At 36.5% G+C, this 27,026-nt stretch overlaps 1 protein-coding gene across 4 annotated transcripts in view; it reads right to left on the bottom strand.

The window, feature by feature from the left end:
- The window catches only part of RB1CC1 (RB1 inducible coiled-coil 1), a 77,496-nt gene that overhangs the window by 23,988 nt on the left and 26,482 nt on the right, over positions 1 to 27,026 (bottom strand). For all 4 annotated transcript variants that reach the window (XM_056331015.1, XM_056331017.1, XM_056331016.1 and 1 more), the window contains 9 exons: positions 24,927 to 25,129; positions 23,367 to 23,802; positions 19,219 to 19,389; positions 11,818 to 12,002; positions 9,211 to 9,397; positions 9,049 to 9,130; positions 8,126 to 8,187; positions 6,984 to 7,087; positions 4,356 to 4,482 (listed from right to left, as the gene is read on the bottom strand). In XM_056331015.1, the coding sequence (XP_056186990.1) occupies positions 4,356 to 4,482; positions 6,984 to 7,087; positions 8,126 to 8,187; positions 9,049 to 9,130; positions 9,211 to 9,397; positions 11,818 to 12,002; positions 19,219 to 19,389; positions 23,367 to 23,802; positions 24,927 to 25,129 (1,557 nt within the window). The remainder of the gene's footprint in view (positions 1 to 4,355; positions 4,483 to 6,983; positions 7,088 to 8,125; positions 8,188 to 9,048; positions 9,131 to 9,210; positions 9,398 to 11,817; positions 12,003 to 19,218; positions 19,390 to 23,366; positions 23,803 to 24,926; positions 25,130 to 27,026) is intronic.

Below are 27,026 nucleotides of genomic sequence, written 5' to 3'. Positions count from 1 at the left end.
CAGACTATGCACACTGTCTCCATGCATTTAAATAGGGTGCCTGGTGTTCTTCAGTATGTTAATTTTTATTGAAGAAAATTCTGCTATCCATTGAACTCAGTTACTTGACTGCCAACGGTTAGCGGAGTTGTGCAATAAACGGTCAGCAACAGAACTCCAAAAAAAAAGACAGAAATAACAGATACTGGACTGCTGATATTTAAATAGCCAATTTTTGTTTCCTCAGTCTTTTACAAGTGTGTGCTACCCAAATGGACCCTATTCTTCTCTGTACCATGTAAACATTCTCTTAATGGAGATGTAGTGTGACTGAATTCCAAACTGAGATTTAGGAACCAGCTATTTTCAGCTCTGACGCTCACCTATCTAGTAAAGCTACATTTACACCTCACCTCCATTAGCCTTTGCGTCTATATGATAGTAAGTTATACACCTTTGATATACCTTTATCAAAAGTGAACACAGGACACTAGACAAAAACAACTTACAGGGAAAGGTATTTTTTGTTAACGGTAGTATTAGTCCAGGTTTAAGCATTTCCCTTGGGTTTAATTTTAGCTTGCTGTTAATCTAAGAAAACTTAGGAAAAGACATGCTCAAGGACACTGTATATGCTAATACATGCCCAGATTCAAGGCATATGCTTTAAGTGACAAACATTTCACATTGATAAACCAGAGTTTTAACTTTAATAACAGCTAGCATCACAGATGTCAGTAAGTATGCACTAAAAAAAGCACTTCAAGGACTTGGAATATTAAAAGGCCCTACAGAAAGCCACATGCAAAGGAAAGATGACATCTACTTCTGGCACCTCTGCAGAATCATCCTAGAAGGTAAAAAGTAAGGATATAGCATGAAGAAGAAAAAAACCAATAATCATCACTACATGGAGTAAAAAACATGCTACTTGAGCTTGGTTTCCTCATGACCTGGGCCTATAACAAATTCCATGCCTCTGCTGTGGGATAGATATCTAACTAGAATATCAGATTACTGACTAGTGAAGAGTTAAACCTCACATTTTAGATAGGCAAGAGTAAACAAAGCTTTCCGTATAGTTTCAGCTGTTCCCCCAGAAGCCAGTGCCTGCCATGTAGTTTGTTTACAGGCAGCAATGTACACATATGTCATACACCAATTCCTGTAATGACAAAGGACAAGGAGATGAGAATAAACAAGAAAAAAATAGAAAGCAAAGACAGAGAAGTAGAGTTAAAATTTTAAGTTCTCAGATGTTGCTGTATTACATGCCTTGTTCTAGTTATGTTACCACAATAAATGTAGTCAGGGAACAGGAAAATTCCTGGAAGTATTACAAACAGTAGTTTTGAACTCGGCTAGAATAGTAGATTCATATTCCGATTTGGAAAGGCAGCTTCTCTTACAAGAGAAAATTGTAATACCATTGTATTGCATACATTATTCTCCTAACTGTGGAGAAGACACCTTAATCATCCTACCCGACTGTTACAGGCACCTTAACTTTCTCCTGGACATCTTTGACCCAATCACCGATTTGCTTAAACTTTGTATTATGGAGATGAGAAGGCACAGCAATAACTCTGGTGTGAGACCATTAAGCAGATTTCAAAGCAGTAACAAAAATCCACAATATTCTTTAACTACTCTGATGCAGTACTAAAAAAAGAAACCATATCAGCCAGAGAAGCATATAGTCACTAACGTTCTATGAACTTGAAAGCTGAAACAGTAAGTTACAGGGACACTTAAAAAGAAATGCTACTAACATCCCCAGTAAGGTACTGGATCTCCTGTCTGACTTGGTCTTTGCTCACCTGTCTGCGGCCACAGCTTTTCTCTCCTGCCTAAAGCAACTCTCAAAAAGACCACCTGCTGTACCTGATGCAGTAGAACAGGGGTCCTCACACTTTTTAACCAGGGGGCCAGCGCGCGGATGAAGTGGCAGGCAGTCATCTGCGGCTGCTTGGTTTCCCCCCAACCCCCGGCAGGGGGGGGCGGGGGGTCTGTAAATACCGGGGGCCGGATTGAGGACCCTGGGGGGCCGTATCCGGCCCGCGGGCCGTAGTTTGAGGACCCCTGCAGTAGAATGAACTCCTGCCTGACCTAGACACAACTAAACTACTGCACTGCCAACAAGCCAGGGAAGCTATCCCAGCCCAACTTAACCAACCAGGCTTCTGCCACCACTTGTGTGAAAAGGGAGGTTGGGGTTGAATGCATCTCCTTGCGAAAGGACAAAACCAACATTTTGCTATACAGGCAACACTCAATGCCTGCATGGTCATGAGCAACCCTGCACCAAGCTGGGACAGTATCTCACACTTCACCACCAGAATGTGTAGGTGCATGAAGCTGCAGGCATCTTCAGGCCTATTATTAAACGTTTCTTTCATCCTTCTAATTATATATGTAAAATCCCAGCAATACTAAGGATAAGAAAAGACCATTTTCAAATTTCAGTAATTCTATTCAAAGAAAAGAACATGGGCGAAAGTACTGTAATTTTAAAAAAAACCACTTCAGATGGTCTGCAGAATAAAGCAACAAAGAGAAAGACCTAGTTACCTTTCATCAAGTAATAACAAGAACACTGTCAATAGAGAAGGAAAAAGTCGTGACACATCTATTTGCTTCAATTCCAAAAACTAGTTCAAACCAGTCACTGAAATGACACACAGAGATGGGCATTTTCAAGGTGACATCATGAATGGCCCAGCTCCGACTGTGCAAGGCAGTTTAAGGAAAGAGACAATTATCCAAACCTGTCTAAGCACTTGACATTTCTGCATCAGCCAAGAATCCCAACTGGTCAACGCACAGCAAAAAGTAAGAGTGGGAAGTACAGATTCTCCTGATTGGGCAAGCATCTTTTTTTGTGCAATCAGATACTGATAAAAATATCTCAGATAAGCAACTCTGAACCAAACAGGGCAAACCATCAAGACTTGAACAAGTAAGGCACATTTCCTGTTCATCTTTCTACTGATATACACACTTTGAATTAAAACTTACTCCTTGGGTTTATTTCACTCTTTGACATTGCAAGCCTTAGTGAAAAATTATTTTGTTAGAACACCTGTCACTATCCTAGTTTCTGAGACTAATTTTAGGATGCTCCAAGTTGGGGGCTCCTAGATTTCACAAAATTTATACTACTCCTAGCCATTCCGTTCAATCATACAGTGGTCAGGCCCCACCACTTTTGTTCTTAATGGCTGTTCATATAAAAAACAATCTTCATAAAGAGAGAAAAGATCTAAGTAGTGACATAAGTTACACACCTTTCCTATATTACAGAACAATGAGCAGCCCAGATCTCATATTTTACATAAATAAAAGACTTCCAGTAAATCTCTTGCTCAAATCTCAAAGGAATAACAAGGTAAAGGACTTCATGTCACCTGGTTTAAGCAGGATTTTGCCAATTCAAAACCCAACATGCCCATAACCTTGACATTTATAGAAAGATGCTTCTAGTCCAAGTGCATACAAACACACCATAGAAGGTAACATGAAAAATGCCACCTTCTTCCTATAGCAAAGCTGCTAAAGAAACCCAATCTGAAGCAGTGAACCGTACATAAAATTTTAAGTAATGCTAAATTCACCCGCAGTTTCACTGGGACAGGCTACAGTCGGAAGCTAAAAGGACCCGTTTGGTATATTATGAATGATTTCAGTGACAGAATTCAGAAGAGACTGAACACACAGAAGCAATGAAAAGCAATGGGCAGAAACGAGTTTCTAGGGGATAGAGTCTGCTTGACAGATAGAGCAAAAACTAAGAGGTCTTTTTGCCATCTATTCCTTCTATACTCAAAGAAAGGCTACACAAATTTCTTCCCTTCCCTAAAAAGCAGGACTGCAACAGAAAAGTACATGACATCAATATTCAAGCTAATGGAGACAACCAACGAAGGCCCCAAATTCTGCCTTAACTGCTTGCACCAAAAGGTCTCAAAAAGCAATGCAAAAGTCTGGATTTAATTAAGTTGTTACTTCTAAAATAAAGCAACAAAAGCAAAATGTACACATTCTGCACACAGAAGCTCCAGAAAATGACAGAAAACAGAAATATTAGCAGAAAATTCTACTTCTACAACTTCTGTGGCATATAAGCATCTGTTAAATATTTGGAAGATATTCAATATCTTTTCACTGTTCTCTACATAGATTCATTTTACTCACTGAAAAGCTCAAAATTCTCAGAATATTTACTAGTATGTGATTAGAAAGGTGAATTATGCAGTTGAGAAACTAATCTTTACACCTCGAAAAACAAAAGTTTTTCTGAAGTGGTTGACAAAGTGGTATTATGAAAATATTCTACTCTTCCAGTATTTTTTCTTGGTAAAGAAAAGCAAAAATACCTTTTGTTCATTCAGCAGGTCTGTAATGGTTTGTGACATTTCATCCAAACTCTGTGCTGCCTTTACCAGATTATGTAGAGCACGTACATGCTGGTGAAGAGGTTCAAAGTCACAAAGTATGGGCACCCTGAAAAACAGTACAGGAATAAATCTTTTTTCCACATTGTTAATCTAATATTCAAATAAATTATGTGTATACTCTACAATATTAGGCCTCCCTCTGTATAAGGATTGTACTTCCTTCATTTCATCTATTTTACATGGAAAATCCACTCAAACCACCTGGTATTTGTCTTTTAAAATTAAGAACTTGAGAGCATTTAAGGAGTAGACAACAATAAACACAATGATGGGCAAATATGTCCATCTTTCCTCCTGAGGAAAACATTTACCAGTAGTACCTAGAGTTACAACAGTAACGGAAGAGAACTGAGAGTGATCAGCTCTGTAACTGAAGAACTTATGTTTGCAAATGACTATTCTCCTGTGCAGCTGGATTCTCTCCAATCCAGCTCTTCCTTTAAAGCAGCTATTAATTCTCTACTATTTTATTTTGATAATAGGTAACCTAAATAAAAAGATTGATTGATGTCACATTCATATTGCAAGTGTTGCAAGATAAGCTTTTGATTGCCAGTTTTCTAAATCTTTGAAAAATCAACATTTATTTTCTTTAGAGTCCATATACCCAGATTTTTTAATTTGTTCAAGAATAGCTCCACTGAAATCATGAAGCAGGAGTTAATTTAGACTAACAATAAAAGCAGATTACACTTCAGCATATTCTGCATTCTCTACTCAATATGCAAAGCAAGTGGTATCTACTGTATTTTTGTAAAAATAATATTTCAGTAATTGCTCAAGGGGTCCTCAAACTATGGCCCGTGGGCCGGATACAGCCCCCCAGGGTCCTCAATCCGGCCCCCGGTATTTACAGAACCCCCCTGCCCCCCCCCCGCCGGGGGTTGGGGGGGAAACCAAGCAGCCACAGATGACTGCCCGCCACTTCATCTGCACACCGGCCCCCTGGTTAAAAAGTTTGAGGACCCCTGCTCTAAAGTTTCTTCTGATGCTATGTCTACCAAGGTACATAACAGCTTCACACACTCAAGCCGTCATGTCCACCACCGTAATCATAATCCTCAACCCAAAAAAATCGGAAGAACATGACATAATCCCACCTCCATTGCCATCAAGTGGAAAGCTATGTCGCTACAATTCGGACCAACTAACAGTTGGGTTTGTGACTGGTTTAACATTAAGGCAAAACTCTTCCTCAACTCGGTCCAAACTTCCCAGGAAGGCTGTAAAATTCTTACAAACAAAAATCAGGCAAACGTCAGCATGATACTACAGTTTGCACTTTTTTACTGCAGAAACACTAAGAAACAAGCCTCAGAGCTTATCAAGAGAAAGTAAAAAGGGTACATCAGCTGTATCATCATCTAGGACAAATCCTCTGTCAAGAAGACTAAGCTTACTATACTTCTTATTAATTCCAGCAGCAATAGCGTAAGGATGGCTGGCCAGGAATTCTTAATCAAAAAGGATGCCAGTATAAAATCTAAGTGAAAAATGTAGTGAATTCATCTCTGACACTGTGCAGTAACAGGCATCAGGTTAAGGCTGCTGGTGAACCTGACAGATGACAGCAGAACATCCTCCTTTTGGATTTACCTTATCATCCTTTGCGGGACTGTGGCCTTGGGGCAAAAAAACCCACACCCAAACAAAAAAACACACAAAAAAAACCCCAAAAAACCAAACCCACAAAATCATTGAATTTCAGCAAATCTGTGACTGCTGATCTCTCCTAGCAGAATGGTGGATACATGCAACACCTGATTGTGGTCATCCTGACAAACAGATCTCCTAGACAGGACCTTACATAAAACTTGCTACTACCTATTTCTTGCCCATTATCTTGGTTGGCACTTCTCTGTCTGATTGCTACAGGTTTAAGACATATGAGTTTGAAAGCCTACTGTAACAGTCAACTTCTCCAGAAAGACGTCTCCAAGTTCTAGATAAGAAACTAATCTTGTCAAGTTGCCTGTGAGCCAAAACAGTAACCTTCCTGTCATGAGCATGTCTGCCTCACTGGGAGGTAAGAAACATAGAAATAGAGCTTCTGCTCAAAATGATGGAAGCAGAAGCACTTAAAGAACAAACTTTTCATTAAAATCAGCCTATCAGACAAAAAGCAGTAACTGAATACAGGAGATCTCCATGATCTTATGCTGGGCTAAAGGTGTTTGTTTCCTCCAGAATACCACTTAAAGAGCAAATAAAACAAAAATTCAAGCTAATTTTGATCTGAAAAAACATATGTAAAGTTACGAGTTTATTTCAGTTTAAAACTAACAAAATTTTTTTTTTGTTTTTAGCTGTAAGGCAGCTCAGAGCAATGTCCAACATCCTTTACATCTCAATACAGAATACATGTGTTCATTCATGCAGCATATAGATAATATGTGTCTGCATTGTTAGTGAAGACCATTCCTTAAGAATGATATCAGTTCGAAAAAGTATGCTTGTCTGTTCCTTAGATTAAGTGAACTGGCTGAAGAGGGTGGGACCAGGGGAAAGCTACTGCCATAACATACAAAGTTTAAAAAGGTGCTTTACCTGAGTAATGGCTGTACTTCTGAAGGACAAAAAGACTGCAAAAACTGCAAGTCACTTAATGAGATATCTGGAAGCTCACTGTCAAATCTGCGAGGTTTTCGTGTCTGTATTAAGAAGATACTAATTTACACATTGACAAGGCAAATAATATCGAGATAACTAAGGAAGCTTAATTAGTAACACAAAAGTAAGTGTTAAACTCATTTCTCTCAAAAAAAAAGTTCATACTTTTTTTAAAGAAACCATGTCTGGCCCTATCCCACTAAAAAAATTAAATTAAATACACATTTGTAGTCACTAGTGTTATCCATAATGCCTCGGACAGTAGCAGAATAGAGCATTTAGGTTGCAAGGGACCTACGACAATCATTTAGTCCAACTCCCGCCCTATTACCAAGCTTCATAAACATTAAGGAAGTCTTTAAAAAGTTAAAGGGTAAGAGACGGCACTGAAGCTTCATTTATTGTGCTGCTAAACACACAGTCAAGTAATTCAGTTATTCAATATGCAAAACACTGACAGGAGTAGCATTCTTATTTTCCAAGTATCCTTTTGAAAAAAGCTGAAAATTAGAAGCTGGAAAGGTTAAACGAGGCAAAGTGATGTGGCAACATTAGAAGCAGCGAGAGTATTTTACTTGAATTAACCAAGCTGTATGAAACCAAAGTTTACAGGCAATGCTTGACTACAGCTATACTTTTTCAGCCCTTCATGTCATCAGCCAATAAAGAGACAAAAATGCTTTTCTACTCATCCAGTGATTACAGAAAAAAAACACAAAAACCTTTTACTTGCTTTTACTGTCCAATTAATTTCATGGCTCTATTATTCAGAAGAGAGGATTAGATGATCAAATTATCCCTCCTGGCTTTTTTCTGATCATTAATAGCAATTTTTGGTTCAGTACCACAGACTCTTTGTTAAAAAGGAACATCAAGTATCAAATCTCCCACTACACTGCAAGTTATGAACCAATGTCAATATAGGTAACTTGAAATAGCAGAGAGCACTAGCTCCCAGCTTCATGTGTCAGAGCAATGTCGCAGGCACATAGCTTGAATGAATTAAGCTTAGGCTTTTAATTTATTAAAGTACTATTTATAAAAATGAAATAAACCCCAAAAATATACTGACTACATACACAAAAGGATGGAGGCCAGGAGTCAAGTCCTCTAAACAAACGATTCCTTAGAAAAGACTTCCCTGGGCAAAGAAAAAGTGGTTATTAAAAAAAACAACAACACAGAAGTGCAATATACAAACAATGCCTCAAGAGAAAACAAGCTACTGCAGTTTAATAGCTAAACTAAATTTGAAAGCATCACTATGCCATTTGGTGACAACATAAAGTTGCAAGTGACCACAGAACTTCATGCAAAAGCCACCATCCAAACGGAACTTCTCATTTCGCTGAAGCCTCTTTTTGCTTAATGTTCACCCCTGCAAAAGCCTCAACTCCTTTTTCAAATTTTCATTCTAATCTTGCTAATTTCCTTTCCACAATTTTGATAATCTTCTGTTCAGTTTTCTTATTTTAGCAGTTCATTCAGAACATAAGCTGCAGACTTCGCAGAAAAAATATGTCAGTTTTTTGTTTTGTTGGCTTTTTTTTTAAAAAACTTCTGCTCAAGGTCTTTAGACATGGGTCTTCATTCTTCGTTTTTTTCTTAAGTAGCAGAGAGGAGGTTGTAGCAATACCAAAGTATTCAGTAATGGTTTTTAAAGTGTGATTTAAAAGTAAAGCTTATGGAGCACTTTCAACCAGAAACTGCATTCAAATGTAATAATTAGAAATCCTACCTTTTAGAAACATTAAACTAACTAGAACTTTCACATTATTTTGGATAATTTATATGAAAGAGTTCAATATTTTGATTAATAGAAAAATTAATAGATACATATTTTATTCATAGTAGGACCATCTGGCACACTGCATACATTTACTATTTAAGTAAAAAAAATTATACAGGTATTTAAGTTACAACATAATGGAAGTATTTTAACTGCAAAGACAAAAGTCAAACTTAACCGCACTTCTGATTTCACAGAAGACAAAGTACTTACTGAACAGTTTACCAAAAGATTCCCTTTTTGCCTTTTCAGCTTCATATAGGTGTTTCCCATCTTTTATTAAAGCACCTGCCCACTGTGGAAGGAAAAGTACATAGTTATTTGTTAAGTTATACATTGACACTAAGATTTGGTCTCAAAGTTCTACTTACTTACCTCCCTGTAGTGTTTTATGAACATTTTTCTCCTCACAACCTCAACAACAGCTAGACAGTACATTTGAGGAACAGTACTGAGAGCCTCTACAACCTTGACCCTTTCTAGGAGCTCTGTCACAAGACGAAGCAATGCTTGTAGTTTCTCTCCATCTTGGTCAGCATGAAGCATTACAAAACAACACCACCTACAAAAGCAGGTTACACTTTAGAAGATAACTTAGTCATCTTTCTTGCATTTAAATTTCATTAATATGAACAGCATGTCTGGATACACTGAACAATTACATCAATTTACATGGAAAACCAACAGGCTATCTGGAAGTACTAAGTAATTTAGGAATCTGTAGTCACCTTGCAGTTCCCTGTTAATTTCTCACAGTAAGATTTCCACAGCAGTGCTCAAAAAATGAACACTTACCACCATTTCAGTTAAGGTATTATTTTTGACAAATAATGCTCTTGGCATACATAACCTTAGGGGGAATGATAACGTAACTTTCTCCAGAAAAATTAAAAAAGCTGGTACATCCAGAGGAAAAACTACTTTTTGTTCATAAATCTTAAGAATAGTTATTGAAAAGCATTAGCAAGAAATATTAAGGGTAAGAATACTGTCAAAGAAATAAGATCAAAACACTTGTTTGGGAAGTTCACACCATCTACTCACTTGCTACAAATAACAGTCCCTGTAACATACAGATTCTCACACCTTGTAACCACACCTTCAGTTATCTTATTTAAACAATCAATACATTAACTTCAAGCACAGCCATCAGGTAACTACTGCAGAGGTGATCAACTGGTGTGTTTGAGGGGAAACATCAGGAGCACTTTACCACCCGAGAAGGCATAAAGTGGAGGCATACCCCATAACAACAGAATTGAAGTATAAGTGAAACAACAAATAAGTCAATATTAAGCAACTAGGAACATAACATTAACAGAAAAACTACAAGATATGCAGTGTTGACTTCCTTATAGTAATGAGTAGTAAAAAATAAAAAGAGGGTATTATGTGAAGCCAGCAAGTGGCCAGTTCAAAACATGTATATTTTCCACAGAACATATTGTTAAATTGCAGAACTTGCAAAAAACAGGGGTTTGTGGATTAAAAGAGAAGTCTGACTAGTTTATGAGAAAAACCTCCACTAGCAATTAAAAACTGAAGAGCTGCTTCTACATCAGCTAATATTTTTCCCTAAGAATGTCTACATATAGTTAAGTTTGTTTTCCTCATTATTAGATTCCCGTTAAGGTCATTTGCTACTGCTACTGAAGACAAGCTAGAATCCCCTTTAGTTTGACCCAAAATACAATGGGGTTTTTTGTATGGTTTTGGTTTGGGGTTTTTTTTTTCAGGGGGGTAGCAGGACTGGTGAAACTGGAGGCTGGTTTGGTTTTAGGTTGGGTGTTGTTTTGTTTTTTTTTGTTAGGTTTTGATTTTTGGGGTTTGTTGTTTTGGTTTTGGCGGTTTTTACATCTATGCTTTATTCTTCTTTTGAGACCTATCCTGTATGCATTCACTCTCCACACCTCAACATTCCTTAAAAAGGGATGAAAGTCTTTTCCTCTAATAACTCATGAATTAAGCGTATACTACACAAATACATAAATACTATACTTGAAAATATAAGAAATGAAAGTCGTATTTATGGCAGCCTATGTTCTACGTGCTACCCTTAAATACCTGCTACAGTGAAGTTACGCAAAATGTCATCTTTTCACTGGACTAAGTGCATGTGCATAGGCAACAAAGACAAATTCACTTTTCATTTTACTTAGCAGTAGTTTATTTTACAAACATTAACAAGATCGTTGCTGAGAGTTCACTACTGATTGTGCTTTACTCCTTCCTGTAGCTTGCACCTGCCTCATCTACATGAGCTCCAATCTCTTCAAGAAAACGTCTACTTGATGGATATCCAACATGCAAGTCTAACAGGATCACAACACTGCCTAATTGGTAGCTGCTAGCATATTTTTTTTTCCTTCCAAAAATTCTAAAGTCTGTAACCTTTTCTTATGTGTCTGACATGACAAATTATCTAAAGCTTAATTAAGTGCAGTAGTGTGAGAAACTATTTCACAATGAGAAATACAGGCTACTTACTGCCTTCTATGTCATCTAGTAACAATGCTTACAGGAAAAATTGCCATTTTTACTGGCTGTGACTAGATATAATTATTTTTCATGAATTACAAGTAAACCAAACTACTGGCACGCTTTTCTGCTTCGATGTGATCACAAGCTACTGAAGAGCGTTTCACTTACGCTTACTATAATCCTTTGAGAACATCAATGATTACCACACAAATCTTAAATATTCTACTGATTGCTTCTGAGGTTGATGAGAGGAAATGTGATTGTAGGTTCTTAGATATTGCTTTATTGATATGAAGACCACTTAAACCTCTAAGAATACTCTCTCAAAATAATATCTTGTTTCACACTTACAAATAACTTCATATAAAAACTGAAGTAATCCAACTTTCACTTCTCTCCATTAAGAAAAACTCTATGCTTTACCAAAGGTTTTCTTGAGACACATTCTTTAAAGTCTTGATGCAAGTAGAAGCAATATAAAGTTGAAAAGTTGTAACTTACTTCAGCCTGACTTGTAGATTATTTGCAAGCTCCTGTTTGGCAGTGGTACATTTCTGTTTAATATCTAACAGTTTTCTGTGATTAGTTAACATAATCATCAGCTGATTTGCATGACTCAAACACAAATCAGGCAGCACAGAAGGATCTTTCAAGTTCTCAGCTCTCTTCTGATTAGCCAAAAATCCCTAGAGGAAAAGAGACACTTTTGTTATATGCAAGCTTTGTGACAAGCATCAAAGTGATCTATCTTCTCTGTAAGAATGCAAGCATCTTAAACTTACTGTAGCCATTGAGGAGTACAACAGAATGCTACATAAAGAAGTTTCAAAGTTGCCTTCTGTTCATTCTATAATGTAGTCCAAATAAATCTTGTTATTTCCCTCCGATACAGTTACCAACACAACCCTATAAGAACTTTACACAAAAAAGCAATGCCAGTAAAAGATCGCAAGCCTTAATGCAGTAGAAAAGTAACTACTGGAATGGAGGGGATTCAGCCATCATTTTAATTTCCGCAAACAACCAGCTTGTTAACCTCTAGCATATCTAGACTTAACATCAACTTAGAGCATATTCAGTACTACTGTGGGCTAAAGAATATACTTTTTTGCATGAAGAAATTTATACATGAAACAAATTAATGAGAGCCAAGACTGGAGCTAGACATCTAGACATCTTATTTGCATGCAGAAGTTGGGCACAGCTAAAAACTACCTGTTGTAGATTGCAACAGACAACCCCTAAAAGGGCAGGGGGCAAAACAGGGAAAATTAACTGCCTTAGATAAACACGTCCTAGATGGCTGATTATAGGAAATAACATATGTACACAGAGACAGAAGAGACAGGGAAGACAGGGGGCTGCTGGCATAACTACTGGGCCAGGCCATCATCTCCATCACATTCAACAGATGAGACAGAATACTGCTGGATGTGGTTCTTTAGGCAAGAAAATACAATGCAACACCACCAATTTTAGCTCTGATTTTGTCCACATTCATACCATGTCTCAAACGCTGCTTGAACATCAGTGGTCACTGTAGTTCTACAAACTTGCTTATTAAGCCCTTGTTTTCTTACTAAAGAGTTCAAAACCAGACAATAGTTTTAGGTGTTTTTTTCTGAAGCTGAAGTTGATGAGAACACCAAACCACAGATAATTATACAAAACTGCTGAAAACTGAAACCAGTCATTACTGATTTGATGTTTAATGTAAAGCAATCTTGTCATAAGATGCTATAAAACACATCTGCAAAGCCTGCAATACATATTTATATCCCACTGAGAACAGCACAGAAATCAAAGTATCAAACAAGCATATTAAATGTAATGAAAAGAGAACCAGGAAGATGCACACTGAAGATGGAAAAGAATACTGAAGTTAACCATTTACTGAACTCAAGAGCAACTCAGGTAATGCAAAACTCTGCAAAACCAAGCGAGCTGCAAACATTTTAACTGTATATATTATCTGAACCAAGTCAATGGAAACCAGAAAAGGCAAGAAGAATGCTATTAAGACGAAGAAAAGGACAGCCCCATCAAAAGAACTTGGGCTGTTTAGTCAAGGAAAACAAAGACATGGAAGAAATACGCTGCGATAGTCATTAGGGAATTGCCAAGCACCACAATTAAAGGCTGTACAGACATGACAGCATATAGATTTGAACAAGCCAAGAATACTTTCAGATCAGAGATTAACAGATTCTTATAAACATTAGGACAATGAGATTCCACACAAATTTGCAACAGACAAGTCAAGAAAATAATTGCTTTTAAACAGCAGATCAATAAGCTTTTTATATGAATCACATGGCATAGAGTCTAACATTACACAGAACTGGATGCAGTGAGCTAAAAAATCCATTCCAGCTTAACTCTCAGTTCCAAAAGGCTATTCATAAAATTTGAGTATCTTTTGCTATTTCTGTATCTGTGGACCCATCTTTAAGATAGTATGCAAATCAGAGACAAAATCTCAACATACTAGGAAAAACGCCAGTTAAGAAAAACTGCAGTAAACCACAGAAAAACAAAGTGAGGATTAACACCAATAAAGTGTGGGAAAGTCCAATATCCAAATAACCATCTGTTCTCACAAGTTCTTGCCTTTCTGGTCCTTATCAGATGACAGAATTCATGGCCTAAGCATCATAGTTAAACTAAGAAGGGTCCCGGAAAACAGGTATGATAATGCTTTTATGGATTTTTCCCAATGACTATTTCCAAATCAAAGCAACAACAAAGAGTTTTTAAAAACGTTTTAGATTGAAGTTCTAACAACCAACAGGGAAAGCAGTCAGTGATGTAATAAGCAACTGAAAAGACCCTGAATCACTATAAGCCTATAAATCTAATGTTTTCTTCAACATAACAAAAAAGTAGGAAAATAAAAGTACAGAATACAATAGTGACAAAGCTCTTTCCCAACAAGCCCAGAATCAAGGTCACTTGCCAACCAGGTGTTTGGGTTTTGTTTTTTTTAGTTCAACAGAGTTATGAAAGGGTAACACTCCTCTGTACCTAACTGATGCAAATGCATTTGGATTAACAAAATGTTTTGAAAAGCTATACTGCTAAACAGGGAAATTAAAAAAAATAAAATCAAATAAGAATATGCTGGAGCAATAAGCTATTGGGCAGAATCACACTGAAAGATTAGAGAGGCTCCAAGTTTTCTAGAGGTGTACTCTTATTACATAATGCCACCTACTGACCACAGTTCTATATGCTCATGTTACAGCTTCCACAGAGAAAACTGATTTTTAATTTAACAAAACAGATTTCTCTATTAAACATTAGGGGCTGGAGATCAACTATTCAACTACATAACTCAAGATGAAATTTTTCATATAAAGGGCTGTTTAATAGTCAGTTAATTAAAAAGGCTGACTGGAAACAAAAGCACTCTTAAGGCAGGTCCAGGAAAAAGCAAACTAAGGAAGAAGGCTGCCTAGCACCAGATTGCTTTGTTCTGTGGGTTTAAGTTTGGTTTGAATATTAATAATGAAACTAAGGTTGGAGTAGAAAGTCAACTCAAATTCTGGATAGAACATTAGCTTTTTCAGGCCTGGGGAAAATAAGCCTACAATTTCCAGCAGAAATACTGCCACTGGGATTACCACCAAGATGTTCCTTATCCTTGTTCTATGAAGTACTGTTGTGGTTTAATCCAAGCCAGCAAATGAAGTACCATGCAGCCACTTGCTCACTCCCTAATCTCCCCAGTGGGATGGGCAAGAAAATTGGAAAAAAGGTAAAATCTGTGGGTTGTGATAGAACAGTTTAGTAGTTGAAATAAAACAATAATAATAGTAATGAAAAAGGTGGTAACAAAAAGAGAGAAATACAACTCAAGGAAAAAAAGTGATGCACAAACTCGCTCACCACCCACTTATGATGCCCAGCCAGTCCCCAAGCAGCAATCAGCCCATCCCAGCCAACTCCCCCAAGTTGATACACTGAGCAGGACATCCTTTGGTATGGAATATCTCTTCAGCTAGTTTGGGTCAGCTGTCCCGACTCTGCTCCCTTCCACTTCTCATGCACCTGGTCACTAGCAGAGCATGGGAAACTGAAGTCCTTGATTTTGAGTAAATACCACTTCATAACAACTAAAACACCTGTGCATTATCAACATTATTCTCATACCAAAACACAACACTGTTACTAGCTGCTAGGAAGAAAATCACCTCTACCCCAGCCAAAACCAGGACAAACACCTCCACTATTTCTTACGAATAGAAACAGTTCACTGCTGATGTGATATAAAGAAAAACTGTATTAGTTTGGGTTTTTTCCTCCAGACAAAACTGAATATTATCAGTTACTATACCAATTGTGAGCACTTTTAAAAATACACAAGTCCTCATTTTAAAAATATAAATAAACCCTTGAACTTCATCATTCTTCTTAGATTTCTATGCAGACTATCATCCAAAGGAGTAACATCATACTAACTCTAATATCTTGCAGCCATCTAATTTTTCCCAAACAGTATCCAAACTACTGCTAAAACTGGTACGAAAATAATTCCTAAGACTCACATACATAAATTAAGGAATAAAAGCACACGATAGTACACTTAATCACTTGTTTAGCCACAAGCATTTAATTAACTGAAGTTCAAAAAGAACAAAAAACCCTAAGACCATCATATTCTAACTGACTGTTCTTAAAACCGCCTGTATCATTGTCGTGGTTTAACCCCGGCCAGTAACCAAGCACGTGGCTGCTCACCTCCCCCTCACCCAGAGGGATGGAGAAGAGAACTGGAAGGAATGTAAAACTCAAGGGCTGAGATAAGAACAATTTAATAGCAAAAAGCAAAAGCCACACATGTACGCAAAGCAAAACAAGGAATTCATCCACCACTTCCCATGGGCAGGCAGGTGTTCAGCCATCCCCAGGAAAGACAGGCTCCATCACGCATAACGGTTAGTGGGGAAGACAAACTCCATAATGTTGGATGTTCCCCCACCTTCTTTCTTCTTCCCCCAGTTTATATACACAGCATGATGTCATATGGTATGGAACATCCCCCTTTGGCTAGTTCAGGTCACCTGTCCTGGCTGCGTTCCCTCCCAGTTTCCCATGCCTCCCCAGCCCTCTCACTGGCCAGTCCCAGGAAACAGAAAAGTCCTTGATTTAGTATAAACTTCACCCAGCAACAAGTAAAAACATCAGTGTCCTATCAACATGTTCTCACAGCAAAGCTAAAACATAGCCCTGTACTAGCTACTAAGAAAATTATCCCAGCTGAAACCACGACCATCATAAGTAACGGAACAGACAATTTATAAAAAAAGGCAAAGATGAAGATTTGAAAGTTCAAGTCTGACAAGTCTTCAAAAAGGTACAAACCATAAATTTACAGTAGCATTTAAAATGAGGTGACAAAGTATCTTTCCAGCTGACTTTCAGGCACCTCACTCAAAAGTGGGATTGGTAAACTTGAGGTAGGCTCTTCATCCCCATGAAGAGGGAAAACATAGCTAAAGTCACCACTCACAGCACTGGGGAACCAAGTACCAGAATGGAAGAGCAGCTTTTCCATCATGCTAAATTCCCTTGGATTTAGCACTGTCCTACAATATAAACACTGCAAGACTGATATTTAGCACAAACTTACTTCTAAACTTATTCATTGGAATTACCTGAAGACAGGCTCCACTTTTAAACAATGCTGCTAGAAGTACTGGTAGCACCCACCCTTATGCAGCACAGCCAGAAGATGCAGCAGGAAGCTTGGGTCCTACACCACTGTCACCCCAGTTCCCTCCTCCTCAAAAGGGGGCTCTAGCCATCCCAAGATAAGGGGGCAATATTATTCACTTACTCCTAACTAATAATATACTAATGTGTAAGGAGCAATAACAAACTCTTGCCTTTCTTCACAGTCCCAGCGCTGACGTAATGGTGAAAATCTGAGTATCAGATAATTAACACATACAGATTTTACCATACCTTCAGTTGCAAACAAGGCATTAAAGGACAATCTTGGGATATAAAGTTAACTGAAGCTCTTCACAGAAACTGTTTAATAAAGAAGCTTTGATATGGTACTGTAAAATGTCATTAAAAAAGAGCTATATATTTTACATTTAAAATAGTCTTTAATAATTTTTTTTTATTACTGCAAATTACACTGTCTATCTATTGCACGCACACTGCTTTCTCACCTCACTACAAGATGGTGATCAACCATTAAACACATTACCTCTTCCCCGATCCTATACTAAGTGACAAGTCCCCAAGGACTCAGTATTTTCCTTCAAAATTAAATTTAACCTACTTAGCTCTTATTCCGTATCTCCAGCTGAAGTTCTGATTTTCTAGCTGTTTTTCTATTTCTAGACCATAAGGGTAACAAAAGCCCTCTCTAACTCAAACCTGAAGGTCCCCAATTTTTCTAACTACCGAAGTATATAATGCAGCAGGGTCACAGCTCCCTTTTTCAGCTCAGAAAATAAACATGTCCTCTCAGAAAAACTAACTCCGTGGAGTGGCACATGAGCTAAGTAACATTACCAAGAGAAAGGATAAAAGGACAGTGGAGTAGCTCACCAATCACCTGGTTCTGTTCGTTTGACTCTAGATCTAGTCAAAGGTCAGAAGATGACAACATATTAAGAACAAACTAATGAATTAGTTGGTGTGACAAAGTGTTCAGAATACGCCACCTGACCACAATGCCTATTCCATGCATCGTTTTCCTTTCCCATTGAGGGGGTTTTTTCCATTTTATGAGAGACTGGATGAACTAGCAAAGATGAATCAATTCAGCATCCTGGTCTCCGGCATACGAGCAATTGCAAACTACAGGCTGTCGTTGATTGTCTATTAGCAAAAAGTTGTCTGCTCTTAAACATAGCTGTAAATCAGGTGCAATTTAGACAAATCTGACAAAGATATGTATGGATAGATACTAAGTTAATATTTAAGCCAGATGTTTTCTTCTCCTTAAAACTAAGAGTACTTGTTAAAAACATCATTTTTCAGATAAGCTTTAAAAATCTACAAAATTTACAGCTGTCAGACATCTTCATCAGGTCCTATTTTTAGTAGCTTTCTACATTAATGTGCAAAATGTTACACTAATACGGCACAACCTGTTTGTATTCACTAGATTTAACATGATACATTAACACAAGAAACACCTTAAAAATTTGAAAATACTTCATATTCTAAGTGATTCTCATTCAGCCAGAAGAAATCTGATTTCTAAAAAGAAAATAGACTAGATGTATCCCATTCCAGAAACAATACCATGTACTGATGTATCTCAGAAGCTGGTAAGGTTACACTGGTGCTTTTATGAAAACGCTGATTGGCAGAATGAGAGTTAAATATATTTTTCCAAATTATAACCAAGAGACTGTTGACAGAAATAGTTTAGCTATAAAAATAAAGACAACTTAATATGTAGTGAACAACAGCTCTGCATGTTCCTAGTGTATTAAGTCTAGGACATTTTAAGACTGACTTTTTTATTTTGTGGTGACTTTTTCTCCAATACAGATCAAGTGACATAAATGAAGCTCTATATTTAATTTCTGGTGTTGTCCATCACCCACTGTTGCATTTTCAAATAACTTGATGGCTTAAAAAAGTATTTAAATTAATGTGGTAGTTGGAGTTATGAGGTGAAAATATGACTGATGTAAAAACTACCAATATTTAAATGTAAAATTATTATTAATATAGCATCTTTTTATTATTAATATAGCATTTTTGTTAATATAGCTATATTAATAATATTATTATTAATATAGCAACTCGTGTGATACACTGAAAATTATCCTGCATTAAGACATGCAATTGTTTCATTGTAATCTTTAACAGCATACACCTATCAAAAATCTACCATATTCCAATGTTGCACACACAAATGTGTATTACCTGAGCAAGTTCTTTTTGTTCGTTCACCAGCCTGCTGCAGCTTGCAATCATCTGGTCCAATGCATAGAGCCTATCCTCAAGGCCTTTAATAGCCTTCATGTTCTGATTATCTAGTTTGGCGATAGTTTGGCGACATTCTGCCAGAAAGGGCTGGATGATCCTTGGATCAAGCTAAAAGAAAAATATTTTATTAGCAGTTGACATAGTAAAAGGCAATGCAAGCTAAGTAAATGAGTTTTTATAACCTTAATATTTTTCTTCCTTTTTTTTTTTTTTTTTTTTTTTTTTTGAGTCTAACATGTGCCTACCTCTGTCACCTCCTCCAGAATTCTGAATTACCAGGTTTGTGGATTTTATACCACAGCTCAAATTTCTTTGAAGTATTCCAACCAGACTATCATAGAAATCAGGATCCTTACACAACGGGAAGGGACATTAGCTAAGGGGACAAGACAGCATGCAGGGAAAAGAGGCAGTTTAAAACTAATGGAGTGTCTACCCTAGAACACAGTCCATACAGCTACAGTCGAAACAAGTGATGAATGTGACTCAGTGGGAGGTGCAGTAGGGAGGGAGATGTGAGAAAGCTGCAAGACCCATTCGCCTTTTACCACTAAAGGAATGTTTTAATTGATTCCTTCGACAAGCACATTAGTTCTAAGTAACTGGAAAACAAGCCAGAGAAAAATAATGTATTTGTAATGTTTTTTGCTGATGTTTTTCCTAATAAATACATTTTTATAGATTATTTCATTGTATTCCTTCACAGGCCATTATCCAGAAAAAGAACTGTGTTTGAAACATTAAGAGTCTACCAATGTCCACAGATACTAAGGGTGACTCTTCAGCTTTCATTAGAAGAACAATGAAATAAATCAGTCTATTTCCTTAGTTCTAGAAATAACAGGTAATTGCAACCACTTACATAGGACAGAATTTAGTCTAACACTGGAATACATCAGTTAGGAACACACTATAACAGTCATTAGGTGTTAGCTGAATATGAAAAAAATTGTCCAAAATTATCCAAAATGGTTATGGTGTGCCATCTATTATATGTCAATCTAGTGAAAAGGACACCGTCCTGTGAAGTCGTATTAGCTGTCACAGCACTAGCTTCTTTTGCTCACATGCATGGTATATGCCACTTAGAGAGCACACAAATTAACTCTCAAAAGAGAAGGCACTTTTATTTGTGTTAATCTTTAGTCATACAAGTACTATATTCCCTTCAATCTATTATTTAACTGTATAAAAGCTTTCCAACACAGCACTTTTTCATTATGGAAATACCCTCCCCAGGGTACAGAGAGGAATCTGAAGAGAAAAAGCATTACAAATTAAGGAGCAACTACAAATAATAATAACTTCTTTGATTCTCAACATGCAAAACAAAAAAACACACACCCAAACAAAGACCACAAAGGGAAGTAGCAAAACCTAGTAATTACCCCAGAACTTTTCAGAATAAATAATATTATTATTGATGTGTCAAAATACTTTGAAGTTCTCTGAAAACAGCAAAGGCTAATTTTTAGTACGTTATGAAAGATCTTATGAATCTTGGTCTTCCTCAAGTGAGTTGTCCATCTTCAGGAACCAGTAATTGTTCCTGGAATCAAACCAGATTTGTTTATAGCATCATCTTCACTGCCATCCTGTTCAGGATTATTCCCCTGTGGCATCCTAAATTACTCCAATGCAGCATCCAGAACAGTTTCTTAGCAGATAAAATAATGAAGAATATGGTGGGGTTTCCTCTTTTTACCTTCACAAACTAGTTGTGTTTTATCTCTTTTTACAAAGGGCATCTATTCCTCTCATTCCACCCTGTAATTTATTTCCTCCATCCATTCTTTTTACCCCATTTTTGACATAACTGCAGCTGTAGCACTCAGCTCTGCTTTCACTGGTAGGTAATACTGCTCTCATATTCAAAAGTCTCTTCCTCTTCTAGCCTTCTATTTAAGTGGCTATGACTGCACTTAACAGAAACATCTGATTAGCTCCTACTTACCCACTGTTTTTACTGCAGCCTAGGTTTCTCTAATTAGAAGCATCATTTTGTAGAAACACCTAGAGGCTAGGAGAACCAGATACCTAGCAACACTGTGCAACCCACCAGTTCCACCATGACTACCAGTACCAAAGGTATAAAGCTCTTACTCTGATACTTCATACTTTCACAAAAATCTTACCTGAATTCAGAGTTTCAAATAAGAATTGCAATCATAAACCATTTGTATGGTTCATATTTCCAAGAAGGAAAGGGCATGGGGAGAATGCAGGAAAAACAATACTTTAAAAAAATATATTACTACCATTTTATTCTAGCTTGCTAAGCTAAAGTGTCATCTCAAGTAAATATTAAAAGCACAATTGTGTTGCAAGATACTAAGTATTTTCTTTTTTTTTACAGTTACAGGCCAATTCTGTTTTCAAACTAATTCTAAATCAAAGGTAGGCAAAAATTCAGTCTTTTGTCTGTATTGCTATTGAAGTAAAATACATTGATGAACTATCACACTACTTCAAAGCTTTCAGGGTTTTGTGAACCACGACAGATCAAGATGAATCAATTACAGTTGTTATGGTGGTGGCCACAATAGTCTGACTAATGTGTTTTCCCTATCGGTCAATGCTCCTTATACCAAGAAAACAAAAAAAATCTTCATTTTTGCAAGAACAATTACATTATTTCCCTACAAAAATCACCTTAAGTTACAAAACAATTACAATAGTTGAAACAAAGGATTTCTGACTAGTCTTAGATAAGAAAAGGACAGAAATACATACAATTACAAGATAGCCTCTCTAAAACATGTGATGTACATCAGATCAGGTAAGACCATAAGTTATCAAAAAAGGTATAATAAATATTTAACTAAGGTGATTTTTTTTTTTCATTTTTCTACCTTTAGTATCACAATAATTTATTCGGAAGCAGCTTTTTAATGTCTATCTTCAAATATTGAGTTCTTAGAAGACATTACATTTGTGTCCAATTAATATTATGTAGAAAGTTAATTTATTCTCTCACAACTTAACTACTGGGTTTTGTTACTCTTGCTTTAATCCAGTAGAAAGCACCTTGTAGCGTTACTCAAACAGGACAGAGGATTGTCTCAGATTTCAGCAATCAGGAAGTCTTTCACACAAGAAATTGAATATTGTTTTTGCTAAAGAAAAAAAAAAAAAACTTGAAAGCCCAATCTTTCTCTTCACTTTCCCTGTACTACTAAAATTTAGAGAGCTCAAAATCTTAAGCAGCCTTTAATATTATGCCCAATTCTCCAACTCCTTTTAATAGAGTTGAAAAATCAGTGTACAGAATTGAACACATTCCCTACAACACACAGGGTTTAGACATAACTGAGACAGTCTTCTAGTCCTACCCTACAGAGAAAAAGAGATAACTTCTGTTGTCTTTGATGCTCTAAGTTATACTATTACAACTCAATATAAAGTTATACACACGCAAACAAGGCTAAACAACATAAGAAATATAAGCTAAAGTGAAAGATGATTTCCAGACAAAAGGTTTTAAACAGTTATAATGCTCACTGGTTCAAATAATCGTTTGGAAAGTAAAGAAAGTGAGCAACATTTTATTCTAGCAGCACCAGAAATATGAACTGACATATTTGACTCTTCTGAGTTAATCTGTATCAGCTAATGAAGAAAGCATACACATAAAATATAAATTTATCATAATTAACCACATGAATTTGTCCCATGTTTTAATAAAGGCTTCAACATTTTTAATACAAAGAACATTAACTTTAGTCCAGAAAAAAAATCTTTACTTTCATTATAAGCATAATTTCTATGAAAAAGGCAAAGAAAGAATAGAAGCAAAGCCACTTTGCTTATAAACTACAAGAAGCTATAGGCTTTCCAACAGGAATGGCTATTTGAGAAACAAGCCAGATAACAAGCATTCATTGTGAAATTATACATTTTCCTAAAGGTCAAATTCTTAACGCTCAAGAACTCTTAAAATACTTTGCAACCACCCCCAGTCTCTGCTTTGGTCTCCGTTCAGATAGTTATCTGAGAAATGAGTTACAAAAAGTTGAGTCACTTCAAAAGCACCAGCATCTGGAAAATAAACAGCAACATTCAATTTTAAGAAACTATTAACTTACCCTGCTCATAGAATCAAAACATTTTCTGACCAGCGATTCAACATCATTAGGTCTATCTTGAACATTTATCCAGTCTAACAAAGACACATTGAAGGAAGGCTGATCACCATCTTTCAATTCTACTGATGTCTCATTGTCCTGGCCAGTAGCATTTTGACCAGATTCCTTATCATCTTTTACGTTTTCAGGATCTGTGCCTTCCAACGCTGAATGTTCAACTGACTTGCAAAATGAGGCTAACACTGATTTATTGTTCACTTTAGATATATCAGAGTAAAGCACCAATTCAGCAGATTTCCCATCCTCAGCTTCTTCACTTTCTGCCCCTCCGTGGTCAGCTGAAGAATCCAGTCGTCCTAAACACTCTCTGTAACTATGTCTCGTTAGGCACTCCAACAGTGGTATCTTGGCCATGATAGAAACAGCAGAACCCAAGCTTTTTTAAAAAGGGTGAGAAGAAAAAAACATCAGTATCTAGAAGCCAATGTGACAAAAACCTAGATACAAACCATCCATAACATCAAGTACTATTTATTGTAGAACTGAAGCAGATTTGAGAATTTAGTGACTGCCCTTTCAAAATACAGCGTTCAGAATCAGCATCATGGGAGGACAGTGAAAACAGAATTTTTGCGCTCTCCCACTGCTGAATATGAACTCTTTTAACGAGTAAGCTTATGTTTTCAACACAATGAGAAAAAGGACAGTTTGATAAACTGAGATATACCCTGTTAGTGGGTTCAGTTTTGCTTTTTGGGTTGTTATTTTTTTTAAACTCACAAGTGGGACTTATGTTTCCAATCTGAACAGATACCAATGCTTATTAGCAAAGATAGGGTACCCTCTGGCCAAATACTTTTGCACAGTTTCATTGGTTTCTATACATTTGATAAAAGCTATGAGGTTCAACTTCTTTCTTTTAAAGGTAAAACTTATATATACTTTATTTCTTTAAATATTCAGCATCCGCTTACATTCTATTAGGCAAAGCACTCATGGAAATACCCTAATACTGTAACAACCAGAAAAATGCCAAAGGTTTTCCATGAAGTAATATCCAGAGTTTGTAGGACGCAATTACACACATATATACATACACACACACTCCCCTCAAAGGTATACATGTACACCCAAAGTTTGTGTTATAACTTTATACTTACAACATAGATCATAATTCTTAATATCTCCTCAAGTGTGTTAGAAAGCAGTTAATTTGAAAGTGCAAATATGTATTTTTTAAATGTTGATTAATGTCTAAATTTATTATCTAGCTATTTCTACCATGCATTTGGAAGAACTCCAGCTCTTAAACATCAGTTTATTAATGAGCATATCTTCCATATAATTCAATTCAGGTTTCTGTGTGCTGATGAATGCAAGGAAAAATGTCAGTTAAAAAAAGAGTAGCATAGAAAAGAAAGAATGTTCTCCTTGACACATAATCAAACGAACAAATATGTGCTTGATTAATTAGAACTAGCACCAGAGAGATAACACATGAAAGAAGTTTAAAAATATAGTAAATTTAAACAATGAGGATGAATTTAATGGCAAACCTACTGTGTAAGTTTCAATTTGATATCATCTATGGACTGCAGATAGCTTGAATATACATTTTCAAACTTGAAAAGCAGCTTTTGGTAAGAGTATGTACAATCTTCCAAGTTGGCCATTATGGCAGCCCAGCCTTGATGTTGAAGATGTTCATCGTGTACAAGACCTTCACAAAAGGAGCAAAGTTTCTTGGCGACCTCATACATCTCCTGTAAAAAAAAAAATTAAAACGTTCTAATGAAATGCAAATCACTTCAGTTTATTACTGTGGTAACTATATAAAGCATTAAAGTGAGACTGTCAGAAAATAGTAACATAGAAAAATGTTACATTTAGGTAAGGTGTAAAACTTAAGCTACAACTTCCTAAAAAATAACAAAACTTTTCTTTATTCGTAAATAAAAAAACTAATTAGATGATGAAAAATGTGTAATTTACTGATAAGTATCTTCAAAACAGGCAGGTGAAAGTTGCAGTTCCAAAAAACCTTATAAAATTAATTAAATGCTGCTAATATACTCAGTGCACAAACACAAACAATAATGCTTGTACTAATCTGGTAGAAGGAGCTGGCAAACAAGGTCCATTGAAGGAGCAAACTGTTGATGAGCCAAGCAGAAGCTCAGAACAAGACAATGAAATGTAAGATCAGTCAGCAGAAGCACAGGTGCATAAAATGCAAGAAGAGATGCATGAGGAAAACAGCAGGGCAGATAACTGAGGTCTTCCACTGATTAATAAACCAGATACAACATGATGAGAAGCAGTGCAGAGTCTCCACAAAACTCTAAAATGCACCCTGAAACTTGGTATAGGCAAACCAACATGGATGCTTTTCTGTTAAGAACTGGATGACACTGAGGCATTTTAAAGCCGTAAGAAGGTGAAAATTTAATTACCACCCAACTTGGCAGAGTTAAGAGAGACACCTATATATGGCAAATACCATATCTTACTAGAAGTACACTAACAGCAATGCCTATTTATTCAATTACAAAGTTTTAACTATTAGGAAGAGTAACTATTTTAAATTTACCAATTTAAGAAAACAGGCTGCTCCCTTCAGTGGGACTACTACTCAAATACAGAATGAGTAACAGTCACACAATAAATCCTTCAGTTCAATACAATTATCAATAACATAGTACGTGGAAAACATTCTCCTGAGCAAACCTGTATGTCAGGTTTTAGTATCTACCTACCCTCCAAGAAAGAAAATCTTACTACTTTTTGCAGGTCAAGCATACCGTTAAACTAGAACTGAACACATGACTTTCCTCTGCTATAATACATTGAGAAAACCATGCATAAAGAAACAAGTTATACAAATACAGTGAGAAAGCACTGTTACAAATGGAACACATCAGTACATTTCAGAATGCATTTGCTGCTGAACACATGGTTAGCAGCACATATGCATACCCCCAAAAATTTAAAGCCCAACAACACTTATCTTCCCCCCCAAAAAAAACTGCAGAGCATTTTATCCAAATTTTCAGAATACTGAAAAAACCTGAAAATTATGAACATCCACCCCTTTTTAAAAATCCAAGCCTTGTCTCAAGCAGCATGACAAAATTCACTGTCCTTCAGATCACTGGTAACTAAACTATCAGCAGATCAACCACGAATATACAAACTTACTTATACATGCACTTCCAATAAAATGAAAAGCTACTACAAATTTCTACCACTTCATAGTAAAGATGGTAGATCATCTTACTTCCTGAACTTTGGTCAGTTTCTGTGCACATGAGAATAAGGATTTCCAGTTTGAAATGAAGTTATTTTATTTGTTGCATGAGCTCTCACTTCGTCAGTCAAAAATCAACCAATACCACAACTTGGACAGCATCCAGGTAGCGCTAAAATCTGTAAGTCATTTTCTTCAGACTGTCTCAGTTCATCTAGACGATTTAAATTCACATATGTTGACTAATGCAATATTGACAACTTTAACAATCTTTTTTTTAAAAAAAATTCACTTTGTATAGAGGTTACTCAAAGACAAATTCTGCAGCATATAAAAAAGCTGAATATGATAATTGAGGAAGCAGGAATTAAGAGCCAAAAAGACAGGCTGTTTCACCCTAAGGTACACTAAAA

This window comes from Falco biarmicus, chromosome 3, assembly GCF_023638135.1.
Source record: "Falco biarmicus isolate bFalBia1 chromosome 3, bFalBia1.pri, whole genome shotgun sequence".
Classification (NCBI taxonomy): domain Eukaryota; kingdom Metazoa; phylum Chordata; class Aves; order Falconiformes; family Falconidae; genus Falco; species Falco biarmicus.
Note: the sequence above shows the minus strand (reverse complement) of the source record. Positions and strands in the feature narration are given on the sequence as shown.